The sequence below is a fragment of the Dipodomys merriami genome, unplaced genomic scaffold, assembly GCF_024711535.1.
Source record: "Dipodomys merriami isolate MVZ:Mamm:240054 unplaced genomic scaffold, mDipMer1.0.p SCAF_1, whole genome shotgun sequence".
In the NCBI taxonomy this organism is placed as follows: domain Eukaryota; kingdom Metazoa; phylum Chordata; class Mammalia; order Rodentia; family Heteromyidae; genus Dipodomys; species Dipodomys merriami.
In genome coordinates this window covers 30,925,158-30,944,763 of record NW_027202270.1, presented here as the reverse complement: position 1 = coordinate 30,944,763, position 19,606 = coordinate 30,925,158, and the positions used below count along the sequence as shown (strand labels likewise).

The following is a 19,606-nucleotide window of genomic DNA, read 5'->3' as shown; positions in this document are numbered from 1 at the left end:
GCTCTAATTTTTACATCTGTTCTAGTTAATGGGATGTCTTAAGAAATAGCATGATTTCTGATCAAAAGAATAAAACATATTTTCAAAAACAAAAGGATATCAGCTCCAGCGAAGATCAGTAAGAACCTCCAGTATCTAATAACCCATTTGGGCATCTATTAACATTCAGTTAAATATTTTTTAAGTCATTCTTTTCTTTCCTTTGTTTGTTTTGTTAGGGTTTGAACTCAGTACCTGACACTTTCCCTCATTGGCTAGTACCCTACCAACTATGCCATGCCTCCAATTCCAAGGCATTCTTTTCAATACCTTCAGTCAGAAGAACTCCATGCTTCACTCCCAGGGCTGCTTGTAGAACAGTCTTTCCTCCCCAGCCTGGCAACCTCTCCGGTGTTAGGGAAAAGGATCCTGCCTGCCAGACATGGACCAAGCCTCTTTCTTTGGATCCTTCTGCCTCTGTAGAGCTACAAACATCAAAAAAAAAAAAAAAAAAAAAAAAAGGTAAGAAGCCTTAACTATTTCTGTAATTGTTCTAATTTTTTTTCTTTGAGGTACTGGGGTTTGAACTCAGGGCCCTGCACTTGTCAGACAGCCTCTACCACTTGAGACATACCTGCAGTCCACTGTAGATTAGAACTTCAGAACTGAATCTTCTGTTCTTAATTCTTTTTTTAATAAGTTTTTTTATTGTGAAAATACTGTACAGAGGGGTTACAGTTACATGAGCAAGGTAATGAGTATATTTCCTATCAAGCATTGTTGCCTCCTCCTTTGTTTTTCCCCTACCATCTCTTCCATCCCACCTCCACAACTACACTCCCCATGCTCCCCTCCCCCGCCTAAATTGTAAAGTTCGTTTTTCAACATAGTGCTTTGTACATCTTATTGTTACAATGGGTCAACCTGTATGCCTATTTAAACATTTTGTTTTTTCCCCTTGTCCTCCCCAAATTATACCCATATCAAATACAGTGAAAACAAGGTTATACCATGGGGGAGGAACATACAAAGCAACAAAAAAATCACATGGTACATTATAAATACATTAGAAACAATAGCAAGAAAGAAAAAAACACTGTGTTGTTCTTAATTCTCATCATCAGATTAGACCTTTACCAGCAGATGGGTCACATAAACAGTACCTACTTACACTTTGGCAATGTCACAGGAGCGAAGACAAAGTATCTAAATGAAATGATGGAGGATAATTGAAACCCACAAGTTAGTTCTAAGTAGTACATAAAAGGGGCTATTTTTAGAAGTTTTATGATTTGGTAGCATCAAATTTCAAGATTCAACTTCTCAATACATTAACACTTGCTTAAATATTAAAGTTATCTGCAGGTGTGCCTCAAATAGTAGGGTGCTTATCTCGTGAGCACACGGCTGAGTCCAAAACCTAGTGTTGCTATAATTGATTGATTGATAGTAATCACAGGTTGAATATTATTTTTTAAATTCTGTTTATAATTGATAGAAAGTATTTAATGAGTATTCGATTAGAAAAATATAAGGAATAGGGCTGGGGAGATGGGTAAAGAAACAGTACAAGGCCCTGGGTTCAAATCCCAGTACCACACACAAAAAAGAGAACAATATGAAGAAGTTCTTATTTCACTTTATGCTGACTTTAAATCTATAATTAATAAACTTTTAAAATGTTTTGATGTATAAATGGCACACTGCACAAATTCACAGAGTACAATTTGACATTTCAATATATGTATACAATGTGTGTAATGATGAGATCAGGGTAACTGGTATATTCACTATCTCAAATATTTTATCAAAGCCCTCTCTACTACTTTGAAATGTATCATTTGTCATTCATAGCTACCATCCTGTTCAACAGACCACTATAAGCTACACTAACTGCACCTTGTACTTGTTAACCATCTTCTCTCCACTCCTGCTTCATTCTCATTCTTACCAACTTCTGGTAAGCACTATTGCACTCCATTATGCAATCACCTTTATAGCTTCTGTATGTGTGTGCGTATGTGTGAGGAAGGGAGGGAGGAGAGGGGGGGAGAGAGAGAGAGAGAGAGAGAAACATATAGACAGACAGAGAGAAAAGGGAGAGGATTTTATTCTTTTTTTCTGGCTGAATATAGTCCACTGTGAACATACATATATCACATTTTCTTACCCAATTTTACCTCCACAGGCATTTAGATTGATTTCACACCTCAGTTATTATGAATACATATACAATAACAAAGAAGTACAGATGCTTTTCAATGTACTTATTTCCTTCTTTACTCCACAATGAGACTGTCAGATACACAGTACTCCTACTTTCCATTGTTGTTGTTGTTTTTAAGGAGTCTCCTATACTATTTTGCTCATTATTTTAATTTTTTAAATCAAATTCATAACAAATAACAATAAAATACTTTATGCTTTAATTATCATCTAGCCAAAGAATTCTATCTATCTGATGACTTCAGGTCAAAGAATACAAAGTAGCTGTATGATAATGACCATAACAGTTCCCCTTCTAAGAAAAGGGCATATTAGGATATCTTGAGTTTCCTTTACAGAACTGTCCTATGTGTCACACGTGGGGATTTTCTGAGTTTCTCAATTTTCTTTTTCTAGAACATAGACGCTAAATTATTAAACCATGGATCTACAGGAGGTAAATTACAAATTTAACCTTTTTTAAAAAAGATCTTCTGTAACTAGTTTTGTTGGCAGTACTTCATGCTTATTAGGTAGGCACTCCATTTCCACTGCTTGAGCCATGCCTCTGGCCCTGCAATTCATTTTCTAAGGACAGAGTACTGAAACTAATAAGTAATAAGGCTACCTTTTAAGTCTAAAATTATTTGTGAGGAAGAAAAATGACTACAAGAATTTTAAATGATGAAATGAAGACAATGCCTTTGTAATAAGCATAACAAACTAACAACAAACCTCATCGTTAATGGGCTTCATTTAAATAGTTTTTTTCTTTACCAATCAACTATGATTGTCACACTATACTCTCACTGTCAAAAAGAAAATTAAACTGAAGAAAAGTTACGATTATGTAGAGTTGCCTATTGTTTTTTTCCAGGAAGAATAAAGGAGAATGAAAATATGATTTTACCTTTTCTTCTTTGAGTCCATCGGTCACGGGGAATTCTCCATCACAAAATCATTCCCTTTTTGCAAAAAGCACATTAAGACCTAAAGGAGAAAACATTAGTTAAGCATAAAAAGCAATGAAAGAATGCCTTGCTATTTTATTCCTTGGATTAGGAGAGAGAAAAAAAGGCAGGCCTCTAACAAATATACATTGACTGGGGAAAAAATATACAGAGAAACTATTCAAACTATTTCTTATCCTGCCTACCAAAGTCAAATATCTAGACTAAGCCTGCCCACTGAACTTATGAAAATGCAAATTGAGTACCAAACATGTCAAAGAAAAGCCTATCTACAACATCTGTCCTGTTCCAGCCAACAAATTATTTTTGTTTCGAAGTTAGTTCAACCTAGAAATCATTTAAGCACAAAAATTACAAATACATTAAAGCCACTTTTAATTTTTATTATACAGGTAATGGGCTATAGTTACATAAATCAGGTAAAGAGTATATTTCTTTTTGGACAATGTCCAAATATATATATAATATACATATATATATATATATATATATACACACACACACACACACACACACACACACATATATATATATATCTGTGTGTCCTATATATACATTTTTATTTTTATTTTTATTTTTTTTTGGTTGGTCGTGGGGCCTGAACTCTGGGCTTCAGCTCTTCAGCTCAAGGCTAGTGCTCTACCACTAGAGCCACAGTACCACTTCCGATTTTTTCCGCTTATGTGGTGCTGAGGAATCAAACCCAGGGCCTCATGTATGTAAGGCAAGCACTGTACCACTGAGCCACCTTCTCAGCCCACTAAGGTTATATTTTAAGTGCCTCTGGAATACATGAAGAAGTATATATTAATTTATTAATGGCCCAGATTCAAATAATTTTAATTACATTTTTTAGTAATGTACAAAAAATACATTATTAAAATTTTTTCTACCAGCGGGGTGCCAGTGGCTCATTGCCTCAAATCCTAGCTACTCAGGAGGCTGAGATCTAAGGATCACGGTTTGAAGCCAGCCCAAGCAGGAAAGTCCGTGAGACTTTTATCTACAATTAACCACTAAAAAAGCCAGAAGTAGAGCTGTGGCTGTAGTAATAGAGTACTAGTAACCTGTAGCACAAAAACTCAGGGACAGCACCCAGGCCCTGAGTTCAAGCCCCAAGACTGATGAAAATAAATAAATAAATAAATAAATAGTTTTCTACTTAGTAAAACTTAGCCAGGTGCTGGTGGCTCATGCCTGTAATCCTAGTTACTCAAGAGGCTAAGATCTAAGAATCGTGGTGCAAAGCCAACTCAGTCGAGAAAGTCCAAGAGACTTTTACCATCAATAAACTACTCACAAAAAGCCAGAAGTGGCAGTGTGGCTCAAGTAGTAGAACACTAGCCTTGAGGCAAAAAAGCTCAGAAAGATAGAGCCTAGCCCGAGAGTTCAAGCTTCAGGACCAGTCCCCCACCCCCAAACCCTAAAAAGTATATACCAGTATTTCCCTTAAAATCAACCTCAATTCAAAACTAACATGCCTCATAATCCAAAGAGCTAACAGTTAAAATCCACCATTCAAAAAAAGCCAGTCAGACCTAGGGTTTCTCCTATTCCATCCTGTAATGTTTTCAGAGTGTCTGCTTTGACTCTGAGGTCTTTGATCCATTTGGAGTTGATTCTGGTGCAGGGTGATATATAAGGATCTAGCTTTAGTTTTCTACAAGTAGTTAACCAATTTGGAATTCTATGCCTCCATCAGAAAGAATGATACTGCCCCATTTGTTAGGAAATGGAAAGACTTGGAAAAAATTATATTAAGTGAAGTAAGCCAAGCCCAAAGAAACATAGGTCCCATGCTTTCCCTTATTTGCAATATCTAGCATATATATGAGTCAAGCAGAAAAGGTCAGATAAGGTGATGTTAGGAAAATGAACCCTAAGATATGTATTTTAAATGTTTTTTTTCTTTCATGCATTTCTTTCTAACGCAATTATAAGATTATTTCTTTGTTGCTTTGTATGTCCCTCCCCCACAGTATAACCCCTGCTTTTACTGTATTTGATGTCGGTATAATTTGTGGAGAGGAAGGGGAAAAAAAGTCGTTTAAATAGGATACAGGTAGACCTGTTGCAACAATGAGAAGTACAAGTTGTCATGTCAAAAACGAACTTTACAACTTGGGGGGGGGGGAGGATTGGGTGGGAGGGGGAGGGAGGATGGGAAGGGATGGGAAGGGTAAACAAAGGAGAAGGCTACAATGCTTGATAAGAAATGTACTCATTATCTTACCCATGTAATTGTAACCCCTCTGTACAGTATTTTCACAAAAAAAAAAAAAAAAAAGCCAGTCAGATGAATGGCTGAGTGTGGTGGTAATCTCAGCATTCAGATGAGAGAGAGAGCCAAGAGGCAATGAATTCAAGGCTAGCCTGGACTGAAAAAAGAAAACACACCATTCAATGCATTACTCCACAAATATGACTCGTAAATTTAGAAAGTCAATGTTGAAAAGAAAAAGAAACAAAAAATTGCTGTGCAATTCAACTCAGAAATTCACTTTTTAGGGGTTGGGAAGGTGGCTCAGTGATAGAGCACTTGCCTTGCATGCCTGAGGCCCTGGGTTCCATTCCTCAATACCACATAAGCAAAAAAACCCACTGTGGCTCAAGTGGTAGAGCGCTAGCCTTGAGCTGAAGAGCTGAGGGACAGCGCCTAGGCCTAGAGTTCAGGCTCCACAACCTGAAGAAAAGAAAAAAAAAAAAAAAAAAAAAAAAAAAGAAGAAATTCACTTTTTTTATTTTTGTTTTGTGTGCTAGTCCTGGGGCTAAAACTCAGGACCTAGGTGCTGTCCTTGAGCTTTGTGCTCAAGACTAGTGCTTTACTTAACTTGAGTCCCAGCTCCACCTCTGGCTTTTTGGTGGTTAATTGGAGAAAAGAGTCTCACAGACTTTCTTGCCTGGGCTTTGGAGTCATTACCTCATATCTCAGCCTACTAAGTAGCTAGGATTAGAGGTGTGAACCATCAGAGCCCAGCCCAGAAATTCACTTTTTTTTTTTTTCGGGTCCGGTTGTGGGGCCTGAACTCTGGGCTTGGGCACTGTCCCTTAGCTCTTCAGCTCAAAGCTAGCGCTCTACCACTTGAGCCACAGCGCCACTTCCGGCTTTTTTTCCGTTTTGCTTATGTGGTGCTGAGGAATCGAACCCAGGGCCTCATGCATGCAAGGCAAGCTCCCAGCTCAGAAATTCACATTTTTTAAGAGCATCAAAACTCATGAAAAAATGAAGCCAGGCACTAGTGGCTCACACCTGTAATTCTAGTTACTCAGAAGGCAAAGATGGGGGGCGGGGGGACTCATAAAAAATGAAGTCTTACTTGTATAAAACACAAAAGTACTAGGGCCAAAAAGTCAAAAATGGAATTGTGGCTCAAGTGATCAAGTGGTAGAGTGTTAGCCTTCAGTGGGAGGAAAAAAAAGAAAAAAGAGTTCAAGCCCCAGGACAGGCACAGAAAAAAAAAAAAAAAAGACAATCACTGTGCCTTTGAAATGTGTGATTTTTCTGCAAAAGGGTATACATGGTCACTGTGTTCTGCAAACAGTTCAGACCAGCAGGAATGGTCTATGGTCCATCTGTTTACTCCAGGTGCCTGCGAATTCTTAGCATTTCCCATCTGGTAATTACAGGAAATTACTTCCTACCTAGTGCTTATTTTAGAAAGATTCTAAATCACTCAATGTTGGAGGAACGGTACCAGGTAAACAAAAGATAAATATGAATACATTTAATATTATTTAACAGAATCAGTAAGTGCAATTATACTTCGTACATGATAATAATTAGCTCTATTGAAAATGCATTTCATGATATGCAATGAAATTCTGAAGCCAGATCTACTTGGTACTCATCTGTCAGTGATCAAGGAATTGCTGTCTCCTCAACTAGCCTTCAACAATATCTAGGAAAAGCCAGAAAACTCCTCCAGGATGAAGAAGTGAACACCCTATTTCTCACAATCGATTCACCATATGTAAACTGAATTCTTTCTTAGGACCTAGCAAGAAAAAGTTCAAAACTGGCTGGGATAGTGTATTTCTGTCATCATAGCACTTCAGAGGCTGAGGCTTGCCAGTCTGGGCAAGACCCAGTCTCAAAACCAGCCAGCCAGCCAAACAAACAAACAAAAACCTTGACAATCATTTTAAAATGTTACAGCCAATGAATCTTTATTCATTTAGTGTCAGATTCTTGAAAAGTTTTCTTAAGTTAATTATAACTCGATCCATCTTTCTATCACTACTTTTTAAGCCCCAAATAAATTAAAACCCTACAAGCTGCTTTGCAATTTCTTTTTTCACACACAGTACGTGAAAACAGGGTCTTTAACAAAGCCCAGATCCTAACTGTGAATGTTAGGGTACAAGGAAACAATTCAGCTGACCTGAAGATAGAAAGAAGACCCTGGTTATCCAGGTGAAGCCAAGGTAATCACAAGAGTTCTTCCATGGAAGAGGCAGATACAGAAAGAGATGTGATGATTTAGGTTGGGTCAGAGACAGGCTACATTGTCGACTTTCAAAACTGGAAGAGGCAGACATAAGCCAATGAATGTAGGTAGCATCAACCTACAGGTAGGCGAAAAAGAATTCTCTTCGAAAGCCTGCAGAAAATCTCATGTGGATGGAGCTCATTTTAGCCAAAACAAAGGATTTGTGTTATTTTAAGCCACAAAGTCTGTAACAATTTGTTACAGTGGCAATAGAAAACTGAGGAACTATTATTTTTTTTCCAGGGCTGAGGACCGAACCCAGGGCCTTGCATGCGGCGGGCGGGGCCCTTCCACTGGGCTAAACCCCCAGCCCCTGAGGAACTATTTTGTATGCATTTTTCTTCATCCATGTGTTCATAGATTTGTTTTGTTTTGTTTTGTTTCAGACAAAGTCTCCCTATGTAACCCAGGCTGGCCTTGAACTGGTGATCTTCCTGCCTTAGTCTCCCAAGTGCTGGGATTACAGGTCTCCTACAGTGAACCACATTTAATTTTGAAAGGAATATTCTGGCTGCAAATGCTAACATGGTCCAGTGGAAGAAGGGGATCTTGGGCTCTTCAATTTCATACAAAGCTGCCAATTTGGTGAGAAAGAAAGGGATGAATGGTAGGAGTGAGTGCTTTAAGAGGAGAACTACAACTTGGTGAGTAGACATAAAGAAACTGGTATCAAGAATGATGTACTATACACCTGAGGCCAAGCAGGAGATGAGTTTAAAGCCAGTCTACTACCAAGAGTTCCAGTCCAGTTTGGACTACACACACACCCCAAACAACAACAACAAAACTTATCTTTAAAAAAGAAAAGGCGTATTTGGAAGGCTAAGGAAAGAAGCTAGAGAGTTAATGCAAACCTGGGCTACATAGAACCCATTTCAAAAAGGGGGGAGATGAGAGGGGAGGGGAGGGGGGGAGGGGAAGGAAGGAAGGAGGGAGGGAAGGTGGGAGGGAGGAAAGGGAAGGGAAGGGAAGGGAAGGGAAGAGAAGGGAGGGGAAGGGAGGGGAAAGGGGAAAGGGGAAAGGGGAAAGGAATAGGCTCCAGGTTCTGTCTTGAATACCACTATTTTAGTGGTTCTATTTACTAAATTAGGAAAGATGGGGGAAACAAAATCCCCAAGTAAAAGATACAAGTCTAATAAAATAATATTTTTGTTGTTAAGTGAAAAACCCAACAGTATTTATCAAATGAGCAGCTGAATATATAAGCATGGAGTTAAAAGATAGATATCAGCTATTGATAAAAACTTGGGAAGACACAAATAACATTTGAGCTCAGTGTAATGAATAATGTCATTGGAACCTGTGTAAAGAGAAAGGAAAGGCATAAGAGCCGGCCGTAAGGAGCTCTTGTACCTAGCAGCTGGATAGTATGACAACCTAGGATAACTGAGGTGAGAGTGTTCTGATAGGAAGGGGGAAAACATGAGTATGTTTTAAGCACATGAAAGCAGAGAGCATCTCAAGGAGGAAGTCAATTAGGTCAAGGCAGCAGGGATCTCATAAAAAATGTGAACTACATTTCTACTGTAGATGACACTGCTTGCTTGGTCATAATTTCAGTGACTTGGGGAATGAGGATTCGAAGACAAAGAACTAGAAGATTCTTTAGAAAAATGTTATTTCAAATGGCATAAAAATGGAGCAGTAAATCAGGGGTCTTGTTTCCTGTTGTTTGAGAGTTGGGGAGATGAGAGAGTTGAACACAGCTACAGAACAATGGCCAGGATAAAAACATAAGGAAGTGGTAGAGTGCTTGCCTCACATTCATGGGTTCAATTCCTCAGCACCACATAAACAGAAAAAGCTGGAAATAGCGCTGTGGCTCAAGTGGTAGAGTGCTAGCCTTGAGCACCCAAGCCCAGAGTTCAAGCCCCACGACCAACAACAACAACAAAAAAAAAACCACTGGAGCAAAAACATAAGGAAGGTGAGGACAAAGGACAGAACCAAAGTCCAAGAGCCAAAGTGACAGGGAATGGCATTCTGAACATGTGTGGAAGGATTAATATTTCATAAGAACAGGGTATATTTTTAGCAAAACAAAGAAGGCCGGCTGGGATGTGAAGTGTTGGTATAGAGTTTTGAGGCACTGGTTTCCCATATATAAATGGTTTTTACTGTAAACTCTGTAGCAATACCACAATGTACCAGAATTAATCTGTCATTACCAAATCAAGATAAAACCAAGATTATTGAAGTGACAAATGTGTAGTTAGCAATATATAGCAAGGAAACAAAGAACAAAGAGATGGTTCACCTGCTTAAAGGAATGAATGGCACCTTGTGAGATTTCATCATGCTACTCAGAACAATGTGTAACTTAAAATATGTGAACAGTTTATTTCTGGAATGTTCTACCCAATGTTTTTGGATTGTGGTTAATTCTGCATTACAAATAACATAAAGTAAAACTGCACATAAGACGGGACCACTGTAATATGTTCTGGCTTTTCTGTTATTTGTCAGTCATGGGGAGTGAACTCAAGCGTCTGGAGGCTCTCCTCGAGCTTTTTTTCTCAAGGCTAGAACTCTACCACTTTGAGTCACAACTCCACTTCTGGTTTTCTGGTGGCTTATCGGAGGTAAGAGTCTCATGGACTTTCCTGCTCAGGCTGGCTTAGAACCACGATCCTCAGAACTCAGCCTCCTGATTATCCAGGATTATAGGAATGAGCCACTAGCACCTGGTTTGTTCTGCCTTTTTGGTGAGAATGGTAGTGCTCTATAGAGTACCCTCTAGATGCAAGAAATTTTACTACACAGAGCACTCAATCTTGTTCTCTTGTGTCATTTACTGGCTTAGAGTAAATATTTGGGGCTGGGGCTATAGATCACTGGTGTTTGCCTAACATGCACAAAACCCCTGGTTTGATTAAATAATAGCAACAATTACGGTTATAAGAGTAATGATACTTGGTGATTAGAATGACTAGACATTAAGATAGAAAGGCAATAAAGCACACTGTATCCTAACGCTATAAAAAGAATTTGGACACAGAGTAACTAGTGACTTGGACACAAAGTTACTAGATTTTATGTAGCCATTAACACTTCCTGTTTAAAGTTTTAGCTGGTTATATTCTATTACAATGTAGTAAGCCAGAGTTTAAACTATGAATATAGTAAATAATTTAAGGACTGGGGCATGGCTCAAATGGCAGTGTTTCTGCCCAGTGCTGCCCAGGATTGCCACTAAGAACACAGTAATAAAAAGAAAGAAGAAACAATTTAAGATAATCTGGTATTGTACCCAGGATAAATACTTTAGAAAGATTTGCTTCTAGGAGCTTGGTCAATGTGCTTACACATGAATTAAAGCAAGCTTAATCTCAAACACACAATTTACAAATAACTACATTCTAACAACTGCTACTTCCTGAATCTCCTGTCACTGGTGCTTCACCAGACACTATAGGAGGCTGAGGAAAACTAAACATGCAAGGAAGCCTGGCAAATCAACCACCATGGCGAAAGCCTTTTCAAATCCCATAGATTGTTTGACTAACAAACATAAAGCTATTAGTTCAAACCTTAGTACAAGAGGAATAACACTTTCTCTCCTTTGCCCCTAATATAGCTCTTGGTGCATTCAGGGACAGAAAAGCTCATAGTCTCAGGTTCTTGCACCCTTAATTTTTCTTTCTCAAGCTCTCTCTCTTTTTTAAAACTGGGGTTAAACCCAAGGCTTCAAGCATGCTATCAAACACTCTACTACCAAACTACACGTCTTTCTTTTGAGGCAGGATCTCACCCAAGCTGAATTTGAACTCAAGATCCTCTTACCTAAACGACCTGAGAGCTAGGATTATAGGCAAGTGCTACCAAGCCCAGCTTCTGGTCCTTTTATTTTGAGTCAGGGTCTCACTAAGTTGCCCAGGCTGGCCTCCAACTTGCAATCTTCCTGCCTTCAGCCTCCAGTTGGGACTACTGGTCCCAGTGACCACCACATGTAGATAATAGTCTCTCTCTTTTATTTTTTTAATGGTTGCTAATTTCAAGCTGAACCCTACTAAAACTATAGTCTTCTCACTGTAGTATGTCTCTGAAAGAGAAGGGTGTGTAAACATGAGAAAAATAAATGACCAACAATACAAATATAGTTTACTTTTGTACGTACTGTATCTTTTCAAAATTTATTTTCTAAAATTAGTAAAATTCCCATGAAATATTCTATAATATTGTATAAACTTTTATAATATTATTATAATATCCATCAGAATAAGTTTAATAACTAATGTAGACAATGTAAACTTAAAGAAAAACTTATAACCAGTAAAATTCTAAGAGTCAGTCTATGTTCAAATTCTTTACGATTCAATTTCCTTCCATAACTTTGAGAGCTCATGATCAACACATGCCTGGATTTCCCAAGAATCTCTAGAATTTTAATTCTCCTGCAGCCTTTCAAGGTTCTTGCCTTCTTTCCTTAGAGAAAGCATTTCCCAGGAGCACAAAGTCAAACTACAAAGTAAAGCTGACCAAATAATTGTTCTGTCTCATCTCTGCTGAACAGATTTACACAGTGGATCTGCCTGGCATGTTCCTTTTCTCTGGGAAGGGGAAGAGTTATTTTTCCAGACTCTACTACTTTGAGGTGACAAAGTAAAACACACTGGAAGTGTCTTGATTATAAATAAAAATATTGGGTGCTAGTTTCAAATTCAGCATAGCTATGCATAAAAATAAATAACAAATCTATGTGTTCCTTACCCAGCTTTAAACAGATGTGAACACATTTTCTTATATCCTTTGGCTCTTTATAATAGAAGAAAAAGATATTCATAGCTGAAGGACATCCGCTTGGTTATCTGATATACCTAAAAGTATATCTCAATTAAAACATAATTAGGGTCTATGCTTTCATAGATGTGTATTAATGAACAATGTGTGCTGCTATATTGTTTTAAAACTGTACATAAGCCGGGCGCTGGTGGCTCACGCCTGTAATCCTAGCTACTCAGGAGGCTGAGATCTGAGGATCGCGGTTCAAAGCCAGCCCGGGCAGGAGAGACCGTGAGACTCCTATCTCCAATAAACCACCAGAAAACCGGAAGTGGCGCTGTAGCTCAAGTGGTAGAGCGCTCGCCTTGAGCTGAAGAGCTGAGGGACAGCGCCCAAGCCCAGAGTTCAAGCCCCACAACCGACAAAAAAAAAAAAAAAAAAAAAAAAACTGTACATAAACAGTTCTCTCTGTATATGTTTGACAATTTGCTTTTTTCATCCAATACTGTATACTTGCTCATGAGTATAGATGTAATTCATTCGTTTTTACTAAATGATAAGTATCCAATTGTAAGAATAAACTAGCTTATTCACTTTTCTTCTAATGTACAGATGGATTTAGTAAGTTGCTGTAATCACTCACCCTTGCTATATGTTTGTTTGAGAAACTGCCCTAAGTTTAGAAAGGAAATTGGCTCCATAAAAATTCAGGCTGTGGGGAAAAAAAAAAGAATCCTGAAATGAATGTTAACCCATCCAGATGCCAACACTCGGTCTAGCTCTAAAACCACCACCTTCCTGATACAGAAGTTGTGTGAACTTAAGAACTGCCTCAGAAGAAAAGTATTTAATAACATAATAATAAAAGGAAATATGAGTGGGTTAATATGTGGAAGTAATGACACTAAAGCTAATCTTCTAACTGAGCATAATTCACTGGCAGAAAAACACTCTACCACAAGTTCACACAAACTCTTTTTCTCATTAGAATTGAGAAAATTACACATTCTTCAAATTTAAAAAACTATATAATAACCCAAAGAAGTATACAATACTTCACTGATTTAAATAGTTTTGCTCAACCCACTTGGATCAACTAGTTTAGTTCATCTACATTCAGAAAAACATCAAGGCATACATTACACTGGTTACTAGAGGCTCATACCTGTAACTAACTATTCAGGAGGCTGAGATCTAGAGGATTGTAGTTCCCGACCAGCCCAGAAGAAAAAAGTCCTTGAGACTCCCATCTTTAAAATAACCAGAAAAAAAGCAGGGCTGGATGGATAGCTCAACACCAAGCAAGCAAGCCAAGTAAGTATAATGTTTTGAATTCAAGCCCTCTTGGCCCCAAACCCGCAAAATGACATGATCTAAAGATACCATCATCAAATATACCTTGAAGAAAAGGAGATACAGATGAGTGTAATACTATAAAAGAACCCAGTCATAGTTTGTTGCTATTTTATTTGTGGTTACCAGGAATTTTCTTAAACACTGATACCTTACAAATCTATGACTTTGTTATGCCTAATAAGGGAATCATTTGGTCATTAGTGGAAAGAGATTTTTTAAAAATCACTAAAAACACAAAACTCTAGCTGGGTACTAGCCGCTTACACCTACAATCCTAGCTACTCAGGAGGAGATATGAAGATCTCAGTTCAAAGCCAGCCTGGGCAGGAAAGTCTGTGAGACTCTTATCTTCAATTAACTACAAAAAAACAAAAACAAGGCTGGAAAGTTGTCTCCGTGGTAGAGTGCTTGCCTTGCATGCATGAGGCCCAGGGTTTGATTCCTCAGCACCACATAAGCAGAAAAAGCCAGAAGTAGCGCTATGGCTCAAGTGGTAGAATGCTAGCCTTGAGCTGAAGAGCTGAGGGGTAGTGCCCAGGCCCAAAGTTCAAGCCCCACAACCAGAAAAAAAAAAGAAAGAAAGAAAGAAAGAAAAAGAAAAAAAAAAAACCAAAACTAGAAGTAGAGCTGTGGCTCAAGTGGTAGAGGACCGCCTTGAGCAAAAAAAAAACTCAAGTGCCCAGGCCCAGAGTTCAAGCCCCAGAACATGCACAAGAAATAAACTAAAATAATACTCTAAAACCCCCACAGGTGGCTCAGTTACTCAGAGGACTGAGATTTGAGGATTGAAGTTGGAAGCCAGCCTATACAGACAAAACCAAGGAACTCTTATCTCCAAAGAGATAAAAGCTGGAAGTAGAGCTGTGGCTCAGGTAGTATGGAAAAGCCATGCAAAAGTGCAAAGCTCCAGTACTGGCAACAAGAACAACAAAAAAAACGCAAGAAAATCTCTAGTGTATGTGAGGGGAAAACTGGGAAAAAGTAAAGGAACAGTAACAAGAAATATACTCATGCTGGGAAGGTGGCTCAGTGCTAAGAGTGCTTGCCTCCCATGCATGAAGCCCTGGGTTCAATTTCTCAGCACCATATAAGCAGATAAAGCTGGAAGTAGCACTGTGGCTCAAGTGGTAGAGCGCTAGCCTTGAGCTGAAGAGCTGAGGGACAGCGCCCCGGAGTTTAGGCCCCACAACTGACAAAAAAAAATTTTTTTTTAATATATAGAGAGAAATATGCTCATTACCTGACCTATAAAACTGTAATCCCTTCACACAACCACCTATATAATAACAATTAAAAATTGTGGAAAAAATAAAAGAAAATCTCCATTATTTAATAGAATAGAATGTGTTTAATTCTGCTTTATTTTTTTTTTTATTTTTTTATTTTTGTCATTGTGGGGCTTGAGCTCAGGGCCTGGGCATCGTCCCTGATTTGAAGCTAAGGCTCTACCACTGTAAGCCAGAGTGCTACTTCCTAATTCTGCAAAATTTTTAAAAAGCGAAATGATTTTGAAGTTACTCAGCTCTTCAAAACATCAAAGCAACCTGGCACTCATGGTTCATGCCTGTAATCTTAGCTACTCAGGAGGCTGAGATCTGAGGACTGCGGTTCACAAGACAACATGGGTAAGAAAGTCTATGAGACTCTTATCTACAATTAACCACCAGAAAACAGAAAGTAGAACTGTGGCTCAAAGTGGTAGAGAGCTAGCCTTGAGCAAAAGAGCTCAGGGACCATTGCTCAGTCCCTGAGTTCAAGCTCTATGACCAAACAAAAAAAAAAAATCAAAAAACATCAAAGCAGGTCTTCAGCAATCACAAAAAACACTCCATCTTCCTTCAGTTTTTCAACTTATCCATACCTAGTCTCATATCAGTACAAAATTAGAGAAAGTTACTGTAAGCCAGTGATAGTCTTCAGAAACACTTTTAGAAGGGACCTGGCAAAAATTGCTTTAAACCTGTTTTTCATGAAAAAGTAGGAGATGAACAGTTCTCTTTCCACCTTATCACACAAAAACTGAAATCAGGATTCTTTAAAGTTCTTAACAAATTCTTTCTTCTTTAACAATCAAAATATCCAACATAAGAGCAGGTATTTTATAATCTCAACACTCAGGATGCTGAGGAAGGAAGATCAAAAGTTCGATGCCAGCTGAGAACATGGTACAGTGGTAAAGCACTTGAGTTTGATTTTCAGCACTACAAAAACAAAAAACAGAAAAAAAAAAAAAAAAACAGAAACAATTCTAGGCCAAAAATATATAGTAAGACCCCATCTCATAACAAAAAAGACCAGAATGTTTCAAATTTAGAAAGAATTTGGGCTGGGTTAAAGGAATGACTCAAATAGCAGAACACCTGCTGAGCAGGCTTGAGACTCTAAGTGCCATGAATTCAAATTTCCTAGAGTTCAAATTGCCAAAAGAAGAAAAAGAGGAAGAGGAGGAAGACGATGAAGTACAAATCTATTTTTTTTTCTCAAGGTTAATGCTCTACCAATTGAGCCACAGCTCCACTTCCAGCTTTTTAGTGGTTAAATGGAGGTAAGAGGTTCACAGAGTTTCCTGTTCAGGCTGGCTTCACACTAGGATCCTCATATCTCAGCCTCTTGGGTAGCAAGCTAAAATTACACATGAGCTACCAGGACCCCCACCAAATCAATTTTAAAAATCAACTTTAAAAATCAATGGATTGCATAATGCTACTCATTTTCCCCCCAAAATATCTGCTTGATCCTTTATTTTTCAGACCATCATCTTTCCAAATTTTGATATTATGAAATGGCTTTCCTTTTTTCTTGCTGTGACTTTGAACCTTGAATACCCATCAACTCTAATCCCAGTGTAGGAAGTAAGAAATCATCTTTTCTCTAAATATAAATACCATAAAAATACCTAGAAAGTCTCCTTGATTTAAGAAAATGAACTATAGATGTTCTAGTAAAATATTAAGTTAATTTTCCCACCAGTTAGGAGAAAAAAAGTTATGATGTAGTTGGCTCATGTTGTAGTGGAACAACAAGTATAAAAGGCATTATTAATATGTACTGAACCTAGAGAGAAGGACACCTGCGATCCCTCCTGAAAGAGAATGATGGCAAGTTGGAGGCGAGGCTGGACTACAAGAGTTCAGGTCACCCTGGGCCATATATACTAAGACACTGTATTCATACAGGTCTACATATGTAAAGTTAATATGCACTGAATATTTACCATGATTAAGGCTCTGCAATAAATATGATGTGAACCACTGCATATAAAGGTATTAATATCAGGAAAGTGCTTTTATTTCCAATTTAGACATAAGGAAACTGAGGTAAAGAGGTTCAATAATTTGCTCAAACAAAGATGTAAGTGGATGTGACTCAAGGTATGTCCAGATCTTAAATCACTAAACTTGTATTACTGCAATTTATTTCAAAAGCCAATTCTTCACTGCTTTAAGATTCATTAACTCAAAGATCAAGTGGTCTCCCCAAATCACACATATGTAAATATGTTATATAATTATGTTATATATAAAAATTGTGACCAACTGCTTTGCTGAATTTTTGTACCTGCTCAAAATAAACATAACATCACAGTCTTTCGTTCCTTGTAGCGGTTAAAAGAACACTTACAACTCACAGATATAAAAAGCAACAGAATAAATGTCTTCATTTGGGGACAGCACTTATTTCCTCCTCCATCCTAAACCAGAAAGAAAATGCTCTCCCTAAGCAGCAGTTCACTTCTACTAGTCTACAATAGTGTCTCCAACAATTACCTGGAGAAACAACGCCAGCCTGCGGGACCTTTCTTTCATGATCGTCCCTATGTTCTTTTCCTGTCTTAAGAACGCCTTAAAACCTTACCTATTACTTAATCTGCTAGAGGATTTGGCTAAACTACTAATATAAAGTAATTTTCTTCCACCACCACCAGCAGCCCCCCTTCCCGCAACTGTCTTTTCAAGCCCCAATAGCTTGGGTACACTCTTCACCGGGATTTGTACCCTGGGGCAACTCTCCCGGCTCACTCACCGAAGTCTAGGGGCAGGGACCCCGTCTTTTCGGCTCAGCTCCTACTACGGGCATGTAATAAATTCTCGGGAATGAATGGGTGTAAAGAAGCCGTGGGTGGCGGCGAAAGAGGGGACGAGAAGGAATCCCACGCAGTTGAGACTACCGAAGTGGCGCCCGTCCTGAGAAGAGCGGGATCGGGCAGAGAGGGAGGGCCGGGGCCCGGACTGGGGCCCAGGCCGGGGCCAGGGCCAGGGCACCGTCCCGGGCTCCCCCACGGGCTCAGGCGCCTGCCGGTCGGTGGGACGCAGGGCTGGAAAGACGCGGGCGCTGTCTCCGCAGGCCACCGCAGCGCGCACCGGGCCTCGGCCTGAGCCGCTGGGTCGCTCCCGGATCCCGGACCCCAATGTCCCGCACACAGGAGGTCCCGGCGGACCAGCGCTCGGAAGCCAAGGGCCGCCCGGGAACCCGCACTCGCTCACCTGAAGCTCCACCGGCAGCGCCGCGCTGAGCTCTGGGCGCAAACCCGACAGCCCCGCGGATTCGCGAGATCAGCTGATTCACAGGGGCGGGGCCTCAGGGCCGGGGCGGGGCCGGACAGTGGCTAGGTGAGGGGAGGGGGCGGGAAAAGACTGCTACCAGAGTAGGAGGGGTTCGGCGCCAGAGACGGTCGACGGCGTCTGACTGGGATCAAAATTATTCAGATTGCGTCAGGCACTGCGAACTGAAATATGGGCAACACCGCTTTACCCGAACCGCCAGTCCCTGAGCGCGCTTCAGCGGTGATGCAACACGTAGTCATCCGGGCCTAACCAGCATTTCCATGGCAACGGGCGGCCCGGAGCGTGTGTGTGTGTGTGTGTGTGTGTGTGTGTGTGTGTGTGTGTGTGTGTGTGTGTGTGTGTGTGTGTGTGTGTGTGTGTGTGTGTGTGTGTGTGTGTGTGTGTGTGTGTGTGTTCTAGTCTTTTTGCGAAGAAATAAGCCCCGCAGGCTTCCCAGTACACAATCAGTAAAATTAGTCTGCTTGCCCGGCGCACAGTTTCTCCAACTACTCTTCGCAGCCCCATCCTCAGCTCCATCTCCATCCTTTCTGCACGCCCCTCTTGAGTGCGAAATCCCTGTTGCTAGGGACCTGTAAACCGATATTTACACCATCAACCACAGATGTGAGTCAAGCGTGGAAAAGGTTTATCTCGCTCACCAAAGTCTCACCTCCTTTGCAGCCCGGATGCCCGGCCCAACCGTAAAATTTACTTCGCAGCCGTTCAGCTAACAACATGCCCAGTACAGAAAATCACCCAGCCCTGAGAGTGGCACCTCTGAAAACCAAAGGTGTCCAACAGCAGTCGAAACTTACACGCAGCCAGACAGTATTGCTGAGCCTATCCGTCACCTTTATACATCGCCACTCAGAATATCTGCTATCGCTTCTCTGGTTGGTCCAACTCTCACACTCTGCTAACCTCTTCCTGAACAATATTACACAGTGGTCATATATTAGTCTGCATCTTCTTTCTCCTTTAAGCTGCAAGACTTCTTGAGGTAGAGACAGAAAAAGGAAAGGCATGTCTGGGAAAAGGAAGCCTTGAAATTCACCTGTTGTCCCTCTGTTTTAAATAGGCCTAGATCACATTGCTATGCTTTAGAATAATAAACCTTAATAATAAAGGATTGCTAGGCAATATGACCATGCATATTCTCCAGATTGTGGTGGAAATTAAGTTCTGGAAATTCTTTTTTTTTTTTTTTTTGTCAGTCATGGGACTTGAACTCTGGGCCTGGTCCCTGTCCCTGAGCTCTTCAGCTCAAGGCAAACACTCTACCACTTGAGCCACAGCGCCACTTCTGGTTTTCTGGTGGTTAATTGGCGATAAGAGTCTC

At 39.9% G+C, this 19,606-nt stretch overlaps 1 protein-coding gene across 1 annotated transcript in view; it reads right to left on the bottom strand.

Moving 5' to 3' along the window:
• Positions 1-18,292, bottom strand: part of LOC138823801 (alsin-like) — a 55,833-nt gene extending 37,541 nt beyond the window's left edge. Inside the window, exons 1-3 of the mRNA XM_070017709.1 lie at positions 18,208-18,292; positions 3,095-3,174; positions 310-464 (exon numbers count right to left, since the gene is read on the bottom strand). Coding sequence (XP_069873810.1) covers positions 310-464; positions 3,095-3,114 — 175 coding nt within the window. The 5' untranslated portion in view covers positions 3,115-3,174; positions 18,208-18,292. The remainder of the gene's footprint in view (positions 1-309; positions 465-3,094; positions 3,175-18,207) is intronic.
• Positions 18,293-19,606: the final 1,314 nt, after the last annotated feature.